Source organism: Hippocampus zosterae, chromosome 14, assembly GCF_025434085.1.
Source record: "Hippocampus zosterae strain Florida chromosome 14, ASM2543408v3, whole genome shotgun sequence".
Lineage (NCBI taxonomy): Eukaryota > Metazoa > Chordata > Actinopteri > Syngnathiformes > Syngnathidae > Hippocampus > Hippocampus zosterae.
This window is the reverse complement of record NC_067464.1, coordinates 17,729,029-17,751,559: the sequence shown is the minus strand read 5'-3', so window position 1 is coordinate 17,751,559 and position 22,531 is coordinate 17,729,029. Positions and strand designations below refer to the sequence as shown.

The window sequence follows — 22,531 nt, the reverse complement described above, 5'->3', positions numbered from 1 at the left end:
ACAAACATATATGTGTATATACCTGTATATACTGGAAATAAGTAAGAAAAAGATACTGTGTGTTGCACATTTTATATACTGTATAAGTAAGAAAAAGATATGTTGCACGTTTAACACCTCAAATTAATTCCAAGTCAAAGGGCTCTTTTCTTCATAGTCATCGGGCATACAGGTGCAAGCCTTGTTTAGCGTGTTCGGGAATTTATGCTGGGTGTTCCGGCGGATCAAGGGTCTTTCCTTTTCCATGCCCCCGGCGCATCTGACAGTTTGGTGGTTGAAGGTAGGGCTCACACATGGACTCGAGCCATCGGGGTGGAAAGCAGGCTCCAAGTGCCCACTTCATAGTAATGAGCTGTGATTGTGCAAGCCAACTTTACATCATCCGTAAGTGGAGATCTTGTTGCAGTTTCGCAGAAACATTATTTGCGCGCATCAATCTACTGCATGGACACCAGTGCCTCTCCTGCACAGAATTGAAAGGAAATGAGAGGAGCTTTTTTCATTTGCTGCGAAGCAAGTTGGCTGTGTACCCGTCCCTTTGAAAATATCAAGAAACAGCATTACACCCATCAACACAATTAGATCACACTTTGCACTAGCTAGATTTGCACTGGCCGTGAAAATAGGGTCCATAGTCTTAATATTTTGTCAAGTTGAGCCACAAGTCATTCAAATAGTGACACATGTTGACACGAGTTTAAGTAGCAATGACTCAAGTTCTTATTTCTTCGATTTATCCAATTCCGAGTTTCAGATGACCTAGATTGCATGTTTCTAGACTGTGGGAGGAAGCTGTGTGCCACAGAAAGAGCCCACACAGACATAAAGAACAGACAGACTCCACAACGAAAGGATAAACTGACATCGGGTGGGGTATTTTGACAAATTTTGTGACCTCATCCCTGATGGCGGTCCATCTTTTGGAATAATGGCAAAAAAGCTCTAAAAAGCCAATGCGATGAAGGAGAAACAGATCCAGTTATTCCTTAACAAAAATGATGGTTGATTTTATAGTTATACACCTTCAGCGCAGTCCAACCTCTGAGGTTCCACTGTAGTCTATCGCAAGCTGGAGGCAATAAAAATAGTGAATTCAAACATTCAAACTTCCTCTGTTTCCAGTGCAGACAGCAGGGACAGGTGTCTAATGAGCTAGCTACCTGCTGTACACCTTGTTTTTCTCCACCTGTTCCAAGTGTCAATATTGCCCCATAAACTCTCCAAGGAAATGTCCGCACTCTCCGACCAGACAGCGGCATCATTATCTCTTGCGTCTGTTGTTGCACAGGAGGTTGTTACGCCCTGTGGAAGGTACGAACCGAGCCGCCTTGGCATCGCTGAAGAGGAGTCCCCACTGGCTCTGCCATGGCAGAGCAGAAACAGATGGTGCAGTGGCACTTAAAGCCCAGTATTCGGCCAACAACCCCTTCCAACCGCTCTCCTCTCAACCCCCACGCATACGCTGAATTATTCATGTATCTGACAAAGACTCTTTTGAATTGCAGCTTCTTATACATATATGAGGATTGTCTGAATAATTGTAAGAGTATAACTCCCCAACTCATGCAGATCTGTTTGAGATGGCCTTCTTTTACAAGATGCCAGGCAGATTTTGCAAAACAAACCACTGCAAGTTGTTTTTTCATGGGGAAAAAAAGACAACGTATTGGATTGTGAATCCACGTTTACCCTCGCTCCTGTTCATTACACTGTAGCCCATTCATTTATTCCAAGCAATTTACTTACACAGTCAATCGTGCTTTTTATTCTCAGCGGTGGGCATGAATCCAGAAATGGAACACATATAAAACAAGGATAAAGGCTCTTAGATTTAGATGTCAAACTGAGAAGAAATATCAGTTATGGACTTGGTGCCCATTGTCCTATCTTAAGAACCCGGAGAGCCATTAAAAAAAAAAGCGAGTTAGTCTTTAAATTCAAATGGGGTGATCCTACAGGTGCATTAATCCCAACAAGAGGGGAAAAACCAGGCCATCATGTGATGAGGGGGTTAGCTGGGTCAAGAGACTAATGGCTGTGCTTTTTTTTTTCTTCACACCCGCATAGTCATAATGTGAAAACCGGGAGACATAGACAGACTCTCAGAGGATCTTTCTTCACTTACCATAAAAGTGTCAGCACTAAAAGCCTGCAGCTCATCACTGGTCACAGAGCCACAGCTTCAAACAAAGGAGCCTTTTTGGTGTCACTGAGGGTCTCTTCAAATTATTTGTTGTCCACATTAACCGCATGGAGCATTGTGGCTACATACATTTTAATGAGAGCATAAAACATTTGGAAGAATTAAAGATATTTGTATTTTCACTGGCTGCTTCATTAGGTATACTTGGACAATTTAATGCATGCATGAAATAAGCTGTTTGGCATTGGAGGCTGTTCGTTCAAATTCATATTTTGTGCCTCATAAAAACACAGTGAATAGCAAAACTGAGAATCAAAGATTTTTACGATTTTCTAATCCACGTAGATGCTCCCTAAAAGCTTCATGGGGCTGGACACGTGTGTCAATGTGGACCTTATGTCAGCTATGCGTGGGAAGTAGGCGTTGAAAGCAAACAAATTTTGTAAGTAAATATGATGAAATCAACACAATCTTGATTGAAAGAAAAAAACAACAATATGCACGATGTACAGTCAGACATCCTTGCAGTTCTCCGCTGTTCGGTACAATCAAGCTTGGTGCTAATTATGCCACACCAGCTAGTTAGCAAAACAACTTGAGCTACATGTGGTATAGAATCACTTCCATCTTTTCACAGTAGTCTATCTGGAACCCCGTTAAAGCGGAGCGCATTCAACTTTAAACAGCAAAATCGCAGGCAATTTAATAAGTGTCAGGAGCGAAAATTCTAATCACTCACGGTTGTGAAAGGACCGGAACCAGAAATTAATTACATTTCTGTTACATGTACGTTATGGCGTACATTAGCCGAGAGGTGTGGCCCTTAAGGTTTATAGTATATTAAAATAATATATAGAATGGTGATAATGTCAGTAATCTTCAGTCTTTTTGTTGTTGTTGTATTATTTATTTATTTATTTTGACAAAATACAGTTCAGAGTTTTCATTTTAACTTTTGACATCTGCACAGTAAATCATGTCAATCTTGCATTACAGTAGATCTCATGTTGGGCGGTACGGTGTTAGGATGGTTAGCCAGTCTGCCTCACCGTGCAGAGATCATGGGTTCGATTCCCGGCTGCGGCCATCCTGTGTGGAGTTGCTGTTTGGTGAATATGAGTTAATAATGTCGCGCCTGTGTGCAAAGAATGCAATGCCGCAAAGGTCTGGTTGCAACAGAATGAAAATGTGGGAGGCTTGTATTTCACATGTTATATATGACCTCACAGTGCAGAGGGACCTGGTTCAATTCCAGCTCCGGCCTCCCTGTGTGGGGTTTGCATGTTCTCCCTGTGCCTCCGTGGGTTTTCTCCAGGTACTCCGGTTTCCTCCCACATTCCAAAAACATGCATGGCAGGCTGATTGAACACTCTAAATTGTCCCTAGGTGTGAGTGTGAGCACGAATGTTTGTGTGTCTATATGTGCCCTGCGATTGGCTGGCAAACGGTTCAGGGTGTCCCCCGCCTACTGCCCGAAGCCGGCTGGGATAGGCTTCAGCAGCCCCTATGACCTTGTGAGGATAAGTGGATCGGAAAATGGATGGATGGATAGATTTATGAGGTCAATTTGGACTTGACAAAAATAATGATGTGTTCAATAATAAAGTATTCAGTGTGCGGGGATGAATATGCATGCACTCTTAAAACTGGATGCTACCTCGCCTCATGCCTGAGGGTAAGGGATGGAAGAGGGTGTGTGTGCGGGGTGGGTTGGGACCTTGATGATGCAGAAAGCGACTTTCCTAATCTGCCGGTGGTTTTAGGGGGGCTATTATTCTCTATGATCTTTTGAGCAGCCTTTACCATCCATTGAAGAGCCTTCCTTTCTGTGGCCGTGCAGCAGCTGAGCCACACCATGGTGCTGGTGCTCAGGATGCTCTCCACCGCACAGCTGTAGAAGCTTATCCATTATCCCAAATGCATACACAAATGCATTCGATGGCCATAGAGGCAATTTCAACATGTCAGAATGAAAGGTCATCCAAACCACACTCAGGAAGAAGCCGGGCATCTTTGTTGCAATCAGTCTCTTCACATAAAGTGAGCAACTGCTGCCTGCCTATTTTTACCTCTGTCGAGTCTAAGTGTAAGCTAGAGATCACATATCATTGTAATTAGTAAGTTAATAAATTGACGGAATTATGCAAAGTGATGATGGATAGACATGTCATATGATGTATGAGGTCAGGAAGGTCACAACACATTTATACTTAAGTGTGGATTGAAGAATCGTAGCCAGGACATTCATATAGACCACAGAAAATAAAGTAAAATTAAGTTTGATTGACTTACATCGGTGGCATAAAACCACCCAGTTGCATTAAAAAATCCCTTTGTGCACACTCAAGCACCTTTTACAGGACTCAAGTGGAGCAGCATTCCCCATCACAGTGCGATTTTTCAATGAGACAAATAATGCAGCATATGCATATTATCGAGCCTTCCAGTGAGATAAGTGGTCTCCTACCACCGGGCAATGGCCCATTTAGTACCAAGCCGCACTGAGACAGATCCTCCTCTGATAAACAAATACATAAATAAACAAAAAATAATCGGGGGTGGGTTGTGGAAAAAAAAATGCAATAAAAAAAAAGAAAGAAAGAAAGCAGTAAACAGAAACTAATAGTAACAATGACCAAATGTGCCGCGAAACGCATAGTTGATGGGCAGAATAAACTTCCAAAGATTGAAATTGACAAGAGAAGTTCCTTCCCATTGCTTGTGCGGCGGCATCTCCAGAGCGACATGCAGGAAGCCGTTCTGTAGGTTGTGCTGCCAAAAACAAGGGAATCATTTGAACAAGTATCACTTCATCGCTTGCGATGAAGTGGAAAGCATGAAAACGCGAGCAGAGTTTGCACATCCTGCCCATATGAACATTAGCACTTTAGCCGCTAATAACTAGCCAGCGGCGAGCCGATAAAAGTTACAAGCAATCGTGACATCTGTTAACCTATTCGTGTCAGTCACGGCTCAACCGAAAACAGGTGAGCCGTGATTGGTCATGACCTAATTACCGAACAGCTGCGACGTCATTTTCAGTCAACAGCAACTCGCAAATTTGCCACGCCTTGAGGTGGATGAAAATGGGTTGATTTTGCTGTGTCATGATTCGGTTTGGGACCAACAGGTGGCACTGTAGGGCTCCCCCTGCAGCTGCACACCTTTTGGTTGTGAGGTAATTAATTCTTTCAAAGGACTCCCAGCCCGAGAACTCGTTGTCGGGTCATTGTTGCTGTTTGCTACTGTCATGTTTGTTGTTGCTGTTCCTTTGCTGCTGTCAAGATCTGGTAATGTTTTGATTATTGATAGTTTTTTTTCAGTCATGGTTTTTGTTTGTTACTTTAGACTTTGTTTTGGATATAGAATCAGAATCAGAATCAGAATCATCTTTATTGGCCAAGTATGTAGAACACACAAGGAATTTGTCTCCGGTATAACACGCTGCACTAGTATCATCGTAAACAACAAAATCATTGAACCATTTTAGAGTATACCAGTAGTTTTGTAGTACCATTTTGTGGTGCAAGAAGAGTGACTATGTCAGTGACTGTTTAAGGAGTTAATGGCTAGAGGGAAGAAGCTGTTTAAGTGTCTACTGGATTTGGTGCGCATGGATCTGTAGCGTCTGCCTGAGGGGAGTGGCTGAAAAAGGTGGTGGGCAGGGTGCGGGGGATCCAGGAGGATTTTCCGTGCCCTTGTCTTGATTCTTGCAGTGTGCAAGTCCTCAAGAGTGGGTAGGGCGGTGCCAACGATTTTTTCTGCCGTCCTAACTGTCCGTTGAAGTCGGATTTTGTCCTTTTTTGTGGCGGCCCCAAACCAAACCGTGATGGAAGAACAAGAATATAGTTTTCTGTTTTAAATACAATTCGTCAAGTTCAACCTGCTCCTCCCTCTTGCCTGCTTTTTGGGGTCCACCACCACCTCGCAAACGTGACGTGCTGCTTACCTCATATTCCACAAACACTATATTACTCAGAATGCTGTTTTTAGACTAATTAAGGCACATACAATAAATTATTGTAAAAAACATTTTTGGGTTGACTTCCCCTTAAAGCAAATCTAGCATGGCTGGATCTGGGCCTCCCACCACACTTCTACTTGGAGTGAGTAAGCACATCACATACTGTAGTCATATCAATTCTACGCTGATGTCAGTCAAACCTACACAATATAAATGTTTTCCTTTATCTGCACATTTATCCATATCCGTCCTTGACCCTTGCATCAACTCTCTACTAAATTTTGTGGGAACCTTTTTTTGTGTAATCCTCGGAACTGCATCTGACCTACGAGTTACCGTTTTGCTATGTGTACTCTGAAAGCAACTGCTGTGAAAGACGTAAGAGCAAAATAAATAAAGAAGTAAAAAAGAAACACCAATGTAGGGATGGACAAAAACTTTTTCAGGGGGCTGCAATATTGTTTTTTTTAACCTGAGGATTAATGTCGGCCTTACCCATTTATTTTGCTTCCCCACTGACTGTATCCGTAATGAACCATCACAACTGCATGTTTTTCCAACAGATGAAGATGCAACCAGCGTACAGATCATATGCGCCTGGTGCCAGAAAATCGGTGTCAAACGCTACTCTCTGAGCATGGGGAGTGAGCTGAAGAGTTTCTGCAGCGAGAAGTGCTTTGCCGCCTGCCGCAGAGCCTATTTCAAGAGGAACAAGGTAAAAAAAATCCCAACAAAATTATCCAAAAGACAATGGCATAATATTTCTTTGCAGTTATTTTTAGGGTGGCTAATATTCAGTGTGCAGACCTGATTTGAAAATGAGACACTGTTGTGAGAATACTTTACATTTTATGTGCAAAAAAAAAAGGAATAAAATCCAGATTGAAAATTGTTGGAGCTCATCGTATTGATTATGAACGGCTATATGAAAGCATTATTAGGGGATTTGAAATGGTTACTTGTGTAGCCATGTTTTGTTTAAGTGATGAAAGGACTGTTAGCGTCCTTCGGAAGTCTGTATCTGCAATACAAACACAATGTATGCCTCAAAGCCTGTCTTCAAATGTTTTTCTTTTTAAATCGTGTTTTTCCTAATCTCTGAGTTAATTGCCGAAATGGAAGACTCCTCACGTGTTTTCCTATTTACGTGCAATTGTGTCAGTTGTTCACGCCAACTTTTTCATGTTCTGGTGCCTTTTTTGAAAAAGGAGCGATGTAATATCTGCTTGAAAAGCAACGTTCCGACTTTCTGAATTGGGCACCTGCTCTGTCAACTGTCAGCCAGCTGCATACATTTTAAAAATACATCTCTTGTTGACGTAAAATGGTTATGTTTTTGCCAGGTTTGCCAGAATCCGTAATGCATTTCACCTGAGAGCATTTTGGGAATAAATAACATCCAGATTCTTTGACTACAAAACATCCGCAGGCGATGGATGCTGTTGGTTCTGGATAGCATTAATCAGTTTTGATGTTGAGCTTTCCTCATTCCACCAGCATTTGGTTAAACAATCTCCTCTCTGTCTTGTACGAACTAAAGCTGGGATGTTTAAGGAGTTACACTGTGAGTATGCGTTGTCCTGTTTTTGATTTACTTGCTTGTCTGTCCTCAAGTCCGTTATTCATCCTACACGATCACTTCCTCCGCACCCCACCAGCACAGCAAGCAGCATTTGCGACAGCAACTTATTCCCTTTTTTTAATTTCCACTGTTGTTCATTGTCTGAATTTCATCATTGACTTGACGATTTGATCCCTCTCACTTTATCATTGCACTTTCCGTGACTGTCTTGACAAAGTCAATGTTTGATTTTGACATTCTGAAGTCTTAAACTTCAAGTTTCAAACAAGTCCCATGTTCAGGGCTTTCCAAACTGTATTTGATTTTCTCGGTGTTTGCCGCAGGGCAGCGCGCAAGCACGCAATCAAGCGACATGGTTTTCCGTCCTCACATACATGCACACGCAAACCTTGCATGTTATTATTATTATTTTTTAATTTTAATCCAAATGTAATCATCCTTTCTGGATCCCTCTGAGCAGTGGTTCTTAATCTTGGTTCGATCGAACCCTATGGGTTCGGTGAATCGGTCTCAGGGGTTCGACGGAGCCTCTGCCACCAAGATATCAATTAGTTATGACACACCCGCTTGGCCATCACTGGCTGCAAATTCAGATTCAGGAAACTTTATTCATCCCCATGGGGTAATTTGGATTTAACAGGCACACTCTGCACAAGAAACATGAAAAACAATGATGGAATGGGATACAGTGCGAAGGGCCTGTCGGTACTCACCGTATGTACAGCGTTAGGGAAGGGGGGGGGGGGGGGAGAAACATGCTCGAACTATCCTGAAAGCAGATGATCACATTACATTGCATCCAATTAGTGCTGCGCGAAATTTAGTTTGCTCAGTAGTCATCGTGTGACTGTCGTGATACTACGTCATACAATTTAAAAATCCTGTACTTATGCCATGTAATTTTATGTACTACTTTTCAGTTTTTAATAAATGCTTTTTTTTAATGTCGTGAATTTGTAAAAAAAAAAAAATCCCATTTTTATTTTTCACTAATGAGGGGTTCGGTGAATGCGCAAATGACCTGGTTGGGATAGGTACCTCTAATAAGGTTAAGAACCACTTCCTCTGAGCCTTGACTGGGCTTGCAGCATTTACAGTGTGCATGACCAACAAAAACAAACAAACAAACAAACAAGCGTTTCTTTCAATAACAAAAGGCACACCCTCTTAAAAATTCAGATTTTCCAATGCAAACAAGATGAATTGTCAAGTAAAGTTGTTTAAGTCAAATTAAAATCAAGTCTTTCATAAGTTTTAGTCAAGCAAGTTGCAGGTCCTAAAATTGGTATGTCACCTCATAATTGATGCTGGCCACTCTTTACAAATGTGCCAAGATTTATGCGGGGTAGGCAGATTCTAAACACCCATTTCTTACACACTCAAGATGAGTTCAATCAACAAAACATGGCTTTTATGTAGCTGCTGGCTTCCCTGAAATGACACTAGGCAACAGCTAATTTCATAATCTGATACAACACACCTCTATTTATATAGCACACTCACAGCAGCAGCTGGAACAAAAATCTTATGCGTCCCGATATATATTTTTGACACTGATTTCAATAATGTCTAGGCTTTCTTTTAAACAATGCATCATCAGGTTTTTCATATATTTTCTTCTTATTTTACCTATAAAATCTTGGGAATTCCAAATTTTGTTGTAATTTCAACAAAAAAAACACCTGTTGCTGAACCAAACCCATAATTCACAAATAATACCAAATATATTATGTTATGTATTATTGTTGTTGCCTTATACCTATTATGAAACTCTGATAAGATAAGATAAGATATCCTTTATTCGTCCCACAATGGGGAAATTTACAGCCTCCAGCAGCAAGAATGTATGTAGAAAGGAGAAAGAGAAAAAAAACAACAAACATCTTTCAATTAAATACAATATGAACACAAATGGATAAAAATTATTATTATTATTATGAGTGTTATTTTTTATTCATCAGCTAAAGAAAATGTGCTAAAGAAAAACAAATCATCTACAAAAGATTGCCTGCAGCTCTGATGAAAAAGGTCAGGGTTATCAAAGCAATACATTTATTTTATGTAACTCAGTCATATTTTTGTTTGACTCTTCCACAAAAACTTCCAATTCCATCACTTCAAACTTAATTTTGCACTTGCGGCACTCTCCCAAATTTTCCATGGTGAAAAACTCTTAGAATGATCTCCACGTCAATAGAGAGTGAGAAGGTGGTGTCCCACGGTCACATTAAAAAGTGCAAAACTTTAAGAATGAAAATAAAATATTAGAATAAAATCACCTACAAATAAATATATTTATATATATAATAGATGAACAGAATAAATACTACCGGTATATACCGTATTGGCCCGAAAATAAGATGGTGTTTTTTGCATTGAAATAAGATTTAAAAATAAAATGCTTTTTCTCTCAAAGATATTGTTATAATCATTTGTTTCAGATGTGCTGTAATTATTTTCTGAATAAAAATTAATTGGGTGTTCAAAAAGTCTTTTTTCAAACTTGAGTCATGAAAAAGAGGGGGTCATCTTATAATCATGGCTGTCTTATATTCGGGCCAATACGGTAGTAACTGCTGGGTAAGATTGATTTGTTTATTTTGGGCATTTCAAATGATGACATAATTTCGGTTTGTACTCACAGAACATCGCCGATACATTCTAGTTAAGTGTGACATCTGCAGTCGGTCCTCGTTCAATACACATTTGGCACCGTAGGGACACAAGAAGGGCGGACCGGTGGTCCAGTGGTTAGCACATCGACCTCACAGTACAGAGGTGCAGGGATCTATTCCACCTCTGGCCTCTGTGTGTGGAGTTTTCATATTCTCCCCGGGCCTGCGTGGGTTTTCTGCGGGTACTCTGGTTTCCTCCCACATCCCCAAAACATGCATGGTTCGAGTGAATAAGTGTTGTTCGGGTGAATGGGCAAATTTACTCAGACCCTGAAAGATGGACATTAAGGATGAAAAAATTGAATAAATACAATGAAAATATTTGTTGTCAATATTTGTTTGATGATGTGCTTCGGAGCCCAAGTACCACATGTTTCACTTAACATTTATGTGAGTGATAACTTTTTTGCCCCCGCAACCCTTGTGAGGATAAGTGGATCGGAAATTGGCTAGATGGATAACTTTTTTGTGGTAATGGGAAATGAGGATTGCATTGTCCATGTTCTGTTTCCGAAACCTGCTTTAGAAAGAGATTCTTCATGATCTATCGAACTGTACCATTACAGTTCTAAAAACTGATGTCATTTATGGCGTTGTGCATTTTGAGAAACATACTTTATCACTAGCGACAGAAAGCTCATGAAAGACCGGACAATCAAATAAATAATAAAATATATCTAAAATATGGGAACCCTTCGCTGCAGTTTGATAAAGATTTATTGGAAAAAAAAGTTGGCAGTGACTCAAAATTTGTTTCACTCACTTGTTGCTGCATCAGAATGAATGAATGAATGTTTTATTGGAATCCTGAAATATGAGTAGGTGTACGGGTGTGTTGCAGGGGGGTGGTTGTGTTGGAGGGTGGGCAGTGACTCTGGCATTATGTTGCATGAAAACAACTTCACTGTCTCATCTATGTAACTTTCGTAATCTTAGGGTGCCGATGGCTGCTACTTTCTCACACCTCTGCAGATCTTTACTGTATGTATTTATATTATTAAGCACAATAATATGTGATTTATGAATTATCGACTGAATCACTACTTAAATTCGAAAACATTGCTTCATTCAAGTTGGTATTACAGTATACCTTACACGATAGAGGTACCGCCGCTCGTTCCTGCCGACTGCTGTCTGGCTATTGAATAGACAGACTTGAAAAGCTGTACTCACCACCACTCACCCATTTTTAATATGCTTATATATACATTTTATCATGTATATTTATTTATATACTTTTTGTTCTTCTTAATGATAATATAATAACAATACATTTTATTTATAAGCGCCTTTCAAGACACCCAAGGACACTTTACAATAACAAAAAACACAAAACAATACGGGTTGAGAGGGGTTCCTCTCCCTTTCATAATTGTGCTGCTATAAACTGGGAATGTCTCCATTGTGAGACAAATAAAGGTTTTCTTATCTTATCTTACATCTTATCATATAACGTTGCACACTAACATCAACACAACTCCACCCTTAATTGTGCTCAATCGCTTATTTAATGTCCGAAACACACACACACACACACACACACACACACACACACACACACACGCACGCACACACACACACACACACACACACACACACACACACACATTCCTGTAAGACTATATTTGTGAGGTCCGGGTAACTCCAGATAAGGAGTGAGGACCACCCTTTCTGATAGGTTTAGAGAGGAACTAGTCTTAGATTTGTACACTAGATGTCACCCCAACCACTTTCCCCACTTCAACTTCTTTAAAAAACAGAGCAATAAAAAGTAGACTTGAAACTGAAATCATAGCAGGAGTGAGGACTCTGAATGGGCACATTCAAAGTCCTCACTCCTGTTGTGACTTTGGTTAAAATCTTTTTTGGTTTTGTTGCAGTTAAGCATACAAATCAACTTTTGGTATGGACTTCAGAGTTTTTCCTCTCTTATTAACCTGCAATTACACAGCAGACATTTTGTATTTTAATTTTAAAAAGTGTGAGTAGTCTGTTTTATGAATAATTTGATAGTTTCAACTTAAGATAAGCAGAGTTCCTCATTTATACATTATATATCAATCACAACTTGAACCGATTGATTGCTGTACAATTACTACTACAATAAAAGTGACCCATGCTTTGGCCAATTAATTTACGGAACTAAATCAAATATATTGTAAAACTTTATTAGAACATGTCAACATTAAATCTTACCTCAAGTAGAACATTTTTAACAACACTGCTCAGGAAGAGTAGAAAAGAATTGAAAAAAAATAATACTCCAGCAAGAAAATTTAAATTTAAAAATGAAGAACTCGAGAAGCAGATCTTTTCTTGAAGTTCTTTACGTCTTTACAGGTTCTTTGAGCCAAGGCCTGCAGCTCTTTCATTTTGCAGTCAGTGCATTGTTCTTTGCCAGGCACTTGACACCCTTTTATAAGTCTCCCCAGGTGTTTTTCCACAGCAGCCTTTTCTTCTTCATTCCATGGTCTCCTCAAATTTGCTCTGGGAGACCCTAAATATGATGACAATTGCAATTTAATGATAATCACAAAGACCACCTTGTGATAGCTTTACAATGTGGATTTTATACGTAAAATAAATAAAATTACTTGTCTTTTTCTCCAATTTAGATTTTGCCTGCACTTTGGGTGTAAGGTTTTTTCCTGGACTCGAATCTGCAATGAAATGGGACATCCCTGATTTGACACTCATTGTCAAATACGTTGCATGCATTTTAACTGGTTAAATTATGAAAAAAGAGATATAGTTCCTCATCCAAAGCTTACCATCCAATTCAGTCTTCCCTCTTTTGGAGAGATGCTTTTCCCTTTTTGGGGGTAAAGGTCGATACCACCACATGAAAAGGAGAACAAAGTGACACATTTTACTAAATCAGTGTTGAACAAAAATATGCTATCAAGGCATTCATTTAGTAACCCAATTCCAGTGAAATTGGGACATTATGCTCATCAATCAAAACAGAATACAATGATTTGCAAATCATGTCCAACCTATGTTTAAGTGAAGCATTACAAAGACAAGACAACATTCAATGTTCAAATTGGTACATTTAATTTTTTCCAATAATATTTAACTTGGAATTTAATGGCTGTAATGCGTTCCATAAAAGATGGAACAGCTAGCAAAAAAAATAATGTTGAGAAATGCTCATCAAAACCCTGTTTGTCACATCCCACCGGTGAACAGGCTAACTGTGAATGGGTGGGTGCCATGATTGGGTCAAAAAGTAGCTATCCTGAATTGCTCAGTCATTCACAAGCAAAGCTTGGGTGTGGGTCACCACAAGTTGAATCGTTGAAGGACAGAGTTTCACAAAGTATAATTGCAAGGAATTGAGGGATTACGTCATCTTTGGTCCATAATATCAAAAGGTTCAGAAAATCTGGACCAATCAGTGCATGTAAGCGGCAAGGCCAAAAACAGATAACATTCAAAGGCCATGACCTTCGACCTCTCAGAGAGCACTGCATCCAAAACCACCATGTCCCAGCTTGTTTGGAACGTGTTGCAGCCATCAATTCCAACATAGTAGTGTAGTCAATTAAATAGAGGTTGAACATGATATGCAAATCATTGTATTATGTATAAAATACAAGTTCGTGCTTCCATTAAGAATAGAGAAGATTTACTGGGCAACATATAACATTTGAAAGGTATGTTACAAGAACATCTTGTATGATTTCATGCTAGTCAGTGTGAACCAACCGACATAATTAAATTATGTTAGACCAATGCAAATATTTGGCAGAAATAAAATACTGATTCCTGATTCAAAATAGCTATCATCCATAAATTATCTTCCCCCTTCAAGTGCATTCCAGTGGCAGCCACTGAACGAGCCTGGTCTCTATTGAACGCGAATAGCAGGGGTGAAGGCTAAATATGTTTCGAAAAAAAACTTTCATATTGATAGATTACATTGTCCAGTGTGGGCAATGCATTTAATAAATGAAATGGTAAGAACTTGAATCTAAATACAAAAATACCCAAAACAATGCTGTAATCGATCGTGTAATATTGTACAGTAGAAATTGTTGTTGTATGTCATTTGATAGTGCTTTAGGTGCTAGAGTGAATTTACGCCGCATCATTTCCCCCATGAAACATTTGATTTATAACGGCTAAAAATACACAAGGACTAAATATAATTTATATATGTTCCTCATACTGCGTGACAACTGACCGGAACAAAATATGGAGAAATTAAAACTCTTGACATGTCCATTCATCCGTTCTCCCCCCGCTCCCCACCCCAAAAGCCGACTGCCCCCATGTAGAGCGTTGCCACGTACAAAGTTACACCAGTGTAGCCCCTGAAAACAGCTTAAAACGGAGCAAATGTAACCCTGCTCAGGAGGTGGTTTAAACATTTACTCTGGAGTAAATGCTAGTATGCGGGGCAGCACCGATATAAAATGGGACGTGTGAACGCTACAGGAGTAGACTTGCTACGCGTGAAAAGAGTTGATTACATACGGGTAGAATGTGTTGCTTTCGTGCTCGTTTGTACTTCTGTCATCTTTCCTTTTGTAGGAGACTGGACTGTCTCAGAGTTGATTGTGTAGTTTGTTCCTTTGTTATGTGTTCACAAACCCCCACAGAATTTATTTTGTGATTCCTTATGTTACCTTTCCAATTGCCTTGCCATCTTTAAATTTGATTGGCCACAGTAGAAGCAATAATGACTTCTGTGCCAAACTCGTTTGCCTTCCCTTTTTGTAAATGTTTTTTATGTTTAAAGAAGGATCTTCTTTGCTCATCTTTTGTTTTTACATGGGTTAATGGGTTACCTTCTTTACGAATTGCAGACGTGACTGTGCTCCTCTGCTTCATATGTCTGATGACTTGTAGAGTCTTCACTGGATGTATCATAAGAGAACAATTTTTCTACCTTTGGATGGAATATCTCCTCGTCATCACTCGACTCAGAGGATGTCTTAGTTGGTTTGTATTCCTCATCTGATCCAAAAAGACTGAGTCAGAATAATCACCAACTTCAGTGGGATTGTCCATCTGTTATTAAAAAAAAAAAAAAAAGATCAGAAAATACCATTGCAATTAATGATGTTAGAGAATAGTACTGATAATTCAGGCTTACATGACAAGATAGTTCTGTGGGATAAAATATTAATCGAACACATTAACATGGCAAAACAGAAATACCTTATAGAAATAACTCATTTTGTTTAATATGGGCAAATAAAGCATTTGAAACTGACCGGGTAATCAATTAAAAGTCGACTTACTGTAATTTTTAAAAATGTCTATATCACTCATTTCCAGTGCTTGGCAAAGATGGGTAAGTGCCGAAACCAAATAATGGTATCAGGCTGATACCGGCATTATTTTAAGGTTATCGTGGAGGCTGCCAATACCAGCAATCGATATTTCAGAAAATTAAAAACTTAATAAATATAAATTTGGATATCAAGTCAGTCCTCCACTGTAGTAGTTGCCACTACACATTTGGCGAATCATCTGCGTCACAAAGAGAGGCTTATTTCCAAGTATTTGGCAATCCAAGAACAATGATGGCCGACACAGAGTGCGGAGAGAACAATTTTCCACGTGAGCTGTACCCAGGTCAATCTTTTCATACACCTATTAATATGCAATTTCTGTATATAATTACAATATTTACATTAATTCTTTGAACGCATTATGTGTACTTTTTAATCAAATTTGTTTGAATTCCTTCCACGTTCATCCTATTGTATTCCCAGAAGAGGCAATTTCTCTTAGTATGTGGCGACTAAAATGAACGCATATTCACTAAATCGCTGCACGCCAGAGCATTTTTTTTCTCCTTGAATTACATCAACATTCATCCACTAATTTGCCGATTAACGTCTAATCACTAAGTTGATATGAGTATGTTGATAAGGTTAAGATTTATGCTGAGAATGCATCACTATTGTGTTTTTATAAGCCTGGGCCAATAACTGGTTTGACGTTTGAAAAGTCAAAGTTTCAATCACCACTAATTCGGCTTTGCCAATAAGGATATTAGGGATCAATAAACGATGAGCGAGTGTGGTTACAAATCGCAAAGGTTGATGACAGTGACAATGTATGTTGCCACAAAAAAAATCATCAAAATGTCACCGTAAAATACAAGAAAGCTTAACAAACATAGAAAATATGCATTTCTCCTCATATAAGTGGGTTTTTTTTCAGCCCAAAATGCATAGGTTTTGGTGATCCACACATTTAACCTTTATTATTGTTTTTTATTCATTTATTATTTAATTTTAACGTTTGTGTTGATAATGGTTCACAGTATAATATTTCGTTCAACCCACTTTATTATCTGTAAATTGCTTGGTATTTTACATTGTCTTTTTGCAGTTACTTTCTGTATATGGAAAGACACTGGTTCCATTTACAACTAATTCTCTGCTCAACTAAGATGGCGGCGGCGGCGAAAGACGCTGGGTCATTTGCAACTAATTCTCTGCTCAACTAAAATGGCGACGACGACGACGGCGGCGGCGGGGGTGGGGGGTGTTAAAACTTTATTTTGCCACACCAACGGCCTATTCTGTGGCGCTGTATTGTGTGTCTGACGGCCTATTGAAAGTTTATTGTTTGAGAGGAAACTTTCTATCTTGGTGACAACTCCTTAGGTACAGCATAGTAGAGTTATTCATATAGTTGGTTTCACTCTAATGCTGATATAACACGAACCTTTGAGCCTGCCCGAAATACTTAGAATAACTAACTTGTAAGAAAATATTCAAAACTTGAGTGTCTTACCTGCTTTAATTCTGAAGTATTTGTCACTTTCTGGGGTTTTCTCGATGATGCTGACTCGTACGCTCACTCTTCTCAACGCCTTCCTTTTGTGCAGGTAGCAAAGCGCGCGTTTCCTAATTGATGGTCAGCGAGTGTGATGTGGGGGAGGGTAGCTGTAGAAACTCGTTTCCTGCAACGTAACTGTGACGTTTTGGGGTGTGAAAACAGCCCCGCCCCTTCATAACCAAAACTCCTTCACTTTTCCTCTGAGGTTCGTTTTGAAGTGGGGCATAGTAAATGTCAAGCAATATCAACATATTTTATGAAATCTTGTTTACACCAATGTCATGTACTCCTAAAATGAGCACAGCATATATACATGTGTGTGTATATACATACTGTATATATATACAGTATATACACACACACACATAAAAACAACTTAAAATATTGTAATTGTTCTGAAAGCAACATTATTCCCAAATGCTAATATGGAATTGTGATGAAACATCATTATTATTTACTTATTGGATGCAATTCGTATTATACATTTTCGATGTCCAAAGCAGAATAAAACGAATTAGATTTTCTGGGGACACGACTGCAACACTCAACTCTTCTTGCAAAGCTTTGTTGCTGCTGTATGAACCGCGCTTCTAATTGATCACGTGCTCAAACTAGTGTGGGGGAGGGTAGCTGAATAAACTAGGTTCAAACAGTGCAACTGACAGGGTTTGGAGCTGGGAACAGCCCCTCCCCCCTTCATGGCCAACGATAAACTAAAATTGCTCAGCCTTTAACTTTTATTTTACTCTGCGGTCTGTTTTGAGGGGAGCATGATAAATTTCAAGCAACATCTATATGTTTCAGCAACTGTAATAACACAAATGTATATACCTGTTCATATTTTTTAAACCAGACTTAAATATTATAATTGTTCAATGAAACATAATTACAGTAAGTATTGCCATCTATGGACTTCTGTCAAACGAAAATTCCCTCACCCAGAATAAAAATCTATGCATTACACATTTGAGTACGATATTACATTATATGATTGCTTCAGGAGTATGAGGTACCGAATCCCCTGATGCGGGCACTTTGGTCCCTCCACCACAGATGTCAGAATTTGGTTCACATTACCGGCAGTAAGTCAGAATCGTTTCCAGTGAGGGTTGGACTCCGCCAAGGCTGCCCTTTGTCATCGATTCTGTTCATAAACTTTACGGACATTGTCAATTTCTAGGCGCAGTGTAAGTGTTGATGGGGGTCCATTTCGGTGGCCTCAGTATTACATCTCTGCTTATTGCAGATGATGTGGGACTGTTGGCTCTTTCAAGCAGGGCCCTTCAACTCTCACTTGAGCGTTTCGCAGCAGAGTATTAAGTGGTTGGGATGAAAATCAGTCGGAAAAGGGTGGAGTTCTCTCTCCGGGTCGGGGAGGAGATCTTGTCCCAAGTGGAGGAGTTTAAGTATTTTGGGGTCTTGTTTGCAAGTGAGGGCAGGAGGGAATGAGAGATCGACAGGCGCAGCGGTGAAGCGGCTGCTGCTTGCTCTGCGCGCTTTGTATCGGTCAGTCGTGGTGAAGAAGGAGCTGAGCCAAAGGGCGAAGCTCTCAATTTACCGGTTGATCTACGTTCCAACCCTCATCTACTGTCATGAGCAATGAGTCGTGACCGAAAGAATGAGATCCCAGATACAAGCGGCCGAAATGAGTTTTAAAGGTGTTCCGGGCATGTCCCACCGGCAGGAGGCTCCGAGGACAACCCAAGACACGCTGGAGAGACTGTGTCACTCAGCTGGCCTGGGAACGTTTCAGAATCCCCGGGAAGAGCTAGGAGAAGTGGCTGGGGAGAGGGAAGTCTGGGCTTCCCTGCTAAAGCTGCTGCCCCTGTGACCCGACCTTGGATAAGCGGTGGAATATGGATGGATGGATATTACATTAGTGATCGATTCATAACAACGGACGAACATTCCGATAAATGGAACCTGGAAGCCATACGGAAGCTCGAATTAGAGCAAACTCAAGCAAGTCCCGTTCAATACCGCGGAATAACTGTCTGCACCACTTTTTACTCTCTTTGGCACAAAAACAGCAGAATCTCTCTATTAGCATGAGTTTACTGGAATCGTGAACGACTTTCTATTCCATTCATTTACATTTACGTCCTGTCGATCGTTGCATTCAAACAAAGGAATGGTAATGACTGTGGAAGAGAACATGGAATGCATCCGATTAGATGCTCAAAGCAAGTTGCTTGTGGCTCGACGGACTGTAGAGTAAATGAACGTTTCCTGGAATGCTTGACCTGCTATCATGCTAACTCAACTCAACATTATTTATAGAGCACTTTCAAACAGCCATCGCTGCATACAAAGTGCTTTACATGGAGCAATTTAACATATACAACAAACAGTAACGCAGTCTGTAATAAATACGGTAGAAAGCACCGAACAGCAAAACCAAGAACAAATCTAAGTCATGGTGAGTCAAATGCCAAAGAATACAAGTGAGTTTTGAGGCGCGTTTTGAAGATGGGCAGCGAGGAGGCTTGCCGAATGTTCAGTGGGAGGTCATTCCAGAGAGAGGGACCAGCAACAGAAAAGGCTCCATCCCCTCTGAGCCTCAGTTTAGTTCTTGGTCCTTCTAATAATGTCTGGTCCGCAGACCAGATGAGGTCAGCGAGGTAAGGTGGCACGAGGTAATTTAGAGATTTGAAAACAATTTGCGCTAACTGGAGCGCTAATCAGAGAGAAGGCGAGTTCCATCGCGCTATGGGCATGGAGGACTTTGAAGGGTCCCGTGGATGCCTTCAGACATTTGTTGCACAACATCAGCTGAGCAACGCTGTCTTGGGTGGTGATCGAGGGGACGTCAAGTTCGAGATAGTGAGTGATTGGAAAGAAAAGCCACCAGCTGTTATAGGTCTCATTTTGGAGCAAAGAGCCCTCATTTTGTGACTACTCTTGTTATAATGTATTTTGTTCATATACCTGTACTGTATACTGCCGTTTTTGTGTTATTTGTGTTGTTGGGGCATATATTTTTGCATTTTACTGCTTGTGTTCTTACACATGTATTTTGTTAACACCATGCATTGCATGTTCATAAAGGACGTGTACCGTAGTCATGTCCCACATAAGGAAATTCTGTTATCAAGACTGATTGAGCAACGCAAACATGATTTCTTACTAAAGAATACTTACTGTTGTTACTTATTGGATGCAAATCATAATGATCCAGTTGAAATGTCCAAAGCAGAATGAAACAAATTGGATATGCTGGGGACACTTCTGCAATACAGTACCTAACTCATTTTTTCTTGCAAAGCGTTGTGGCTGGCTTCTGCGCAGCTCTGCTAATTGAAATGTAAACAAACTCATGTCTGGGGGGAGGGGTGCAGCAAAAACTTCGTTTTGGAGCAGGTAACAGCCGCTCCTCTTCATGGCCAATGACTAAGTCAATTATCAAAATTGCCATAGCCTTTTTGAACTTTGAGGTCTGCTGTGAAGGCGAGCATGATAAATTTTGAGCAACATCTACATACAGTATTTGAGTAACTAGGCTCACCAATGTCACATACTCCGCGCACACACAGTATATTTAAACTGACTTACAATTTTACAATTGTTTTTAAAGCAACATAATTCCAAACTCTAATATGGAATTTAGATGAAACAATTATTTACTTATTGAATGCAAGTCATATTTTCCAGTTTCAATGTCCAAAGCTGAATGAAATAAATTGGATATGCTGGGGACACTTCTGCAATACAGTACCTAACTCATTTTTTTCTTGCAAAGCGTTGTGGCTGGCTTCTGCGCCGCTCTGCTAAATGAAATGTAAACAAACTCATGTCTGGGGGGAGGGGTGCTGCAAAAACTTCGTTTTGGAGCAGGTAACAGCCGCTCCCCTTCATGGCCAATGATTAAGTCAATTATCAAAGTTCCCACAGCCTTTGTGAACTTTGAGGTCTGATGTGAAGGCGAACATGATTAATTTTGAGCAACATCTACATACAGTATTTGAGTAACGAGGATCACCAATGTCACATACTCCTAAAATAATTACAGCAAATAAAATTATATATATGTTCACAAACACAACCGCACACACAGTATATTTAAACTGACTTAAAAATTTACAATTGTTTTTAAAGCAACATAATTCCAAACTCTAATATGGAATTTAATCGTTTCTTGGTGTCTTGGAATTGGAATTCTTTACTTATTGAATGCAAGTCATATTTTCCAGTTTCAATGTCCAAAGCAGAATAAAATGAATTGGATTTTCTGGGGCCCTCCGTGAGTCGTCACCTTACCGTGGTGGAGGGGTTTGTGTGTCCCAATGATCCTAGAAGCTAAGTTGTCTGGGGCTTTATGCCCCTGGCAGGGTCACCCATGGCAAACAGGTTCTAGGTGAGGGGCCAGACAAAGCACGGCTCAAAGACCCCAATGATGAATACAATAAATGGATCTAGGTTTCCCTTGCCCGGACGCGGGTCACCGGGGCCCCCTTCTGGAGCCAGGCCTGGAGGTGGGGCTCGTTGGCAGGCGCCTGGTGGCCGGGCCTACACCCATGGGGCCCGGCCGGGCACAGCCCGAAGAAGCAACGTGGGCCCCCCTTCCCATGGGCTCACCACCCATGAGAGGGGCCAAAGGGGTCGGGTGCAATGTGAGCTGGGCGGCAGCCAAAGGCGGGGACCCTGGCGGTCCGATCCTCGGCTGCAGAAGCTAGCTCTTGGGACATGGAATGTCACCTCTCTGGCAGGGAAGGAGCCCGAGCTGGTGTGTGAGGCAGAGAATTTCCGACTGGATATAGTCGGACTTGCCTCCACACACAGCCTGGGTTCTGGTGCCAGTTCTCTCGAGAGGGGTTGGACTCTCTTCCACTCTGGAGTTGCTCACGGTGAGAGGCGCAGAGCAGGTGTGGGCATACTCATTGCCCCCCGGCTCAGTGCCTGTACATTGGGGTTCACACCGGTAGACGAGAGGGTTGCCTCCCTCCGCCTTCGGGTGGGTGGACGGGTCCTGACTGTTGTTTGTGCATATGCACCAAACAGCAGCTCAGCATACCCACCCTTTTTGGAGTCCTTGGAGGGTGTGCTGGAGAGTACTCCTGCTGGGGACTCCCTTGTTCTGCTGGGGGACTTCAATGCTCACGTGGGGAATGACAGTGATACCTGGAGGGGCGTGATTGGGAGGAACGGCCCCCCCGATCAGAACCCGAGTGGTGTTTTGTTATTGGACTTCTGTGCTCGTCACGGATTGTCCATAACGAACACCTTGTTAAAGCATAAGGGTGTCCATATGTGCACTTGGCACCAGGACACCCTAGGCCGCAGTTCGAGGATCGACTTTGTAGTTGTATCATCGGATTTGCGGCCGCATGTTCTGGACACTCGGGTGAAGAGAGGGGCGGAGC

At 40.9% G+C, this 22,531-nt stretch overlaps 1 protein-coding gene across 5 annotated transcripts in view; it reads left to right on the top strand.

Annotated features, from left to right (window-relative positions):
• sobpa (sine oculis binding protein homolog (Drosophila) a) overlaps positions 1-22,531 on the top strand; it is a 64,584-nt gene that overhangs the window by 16,419 nt on the left and 25,634 nt on the right. For 3 of the 5 annotated variants that reach the window (XM_052085699.1, XM_052085701.1, XM_052085702.1), the window contains exon 4: positions 6,671-6,822. In XM_052085699.1, the coding sequence (XP_051941659.1) occupies positions 6,671-6,822 (152 nt within the window). Of the gene's footprint in view, positions 1-6,670; positions 6,823-7,647; positions 7,672-22,531 lie in introns of all 5 variants that reach the window. The other 2 variants (XM_052085700.1, XM_052085698.1) reach the window with 1 other exon arrangement.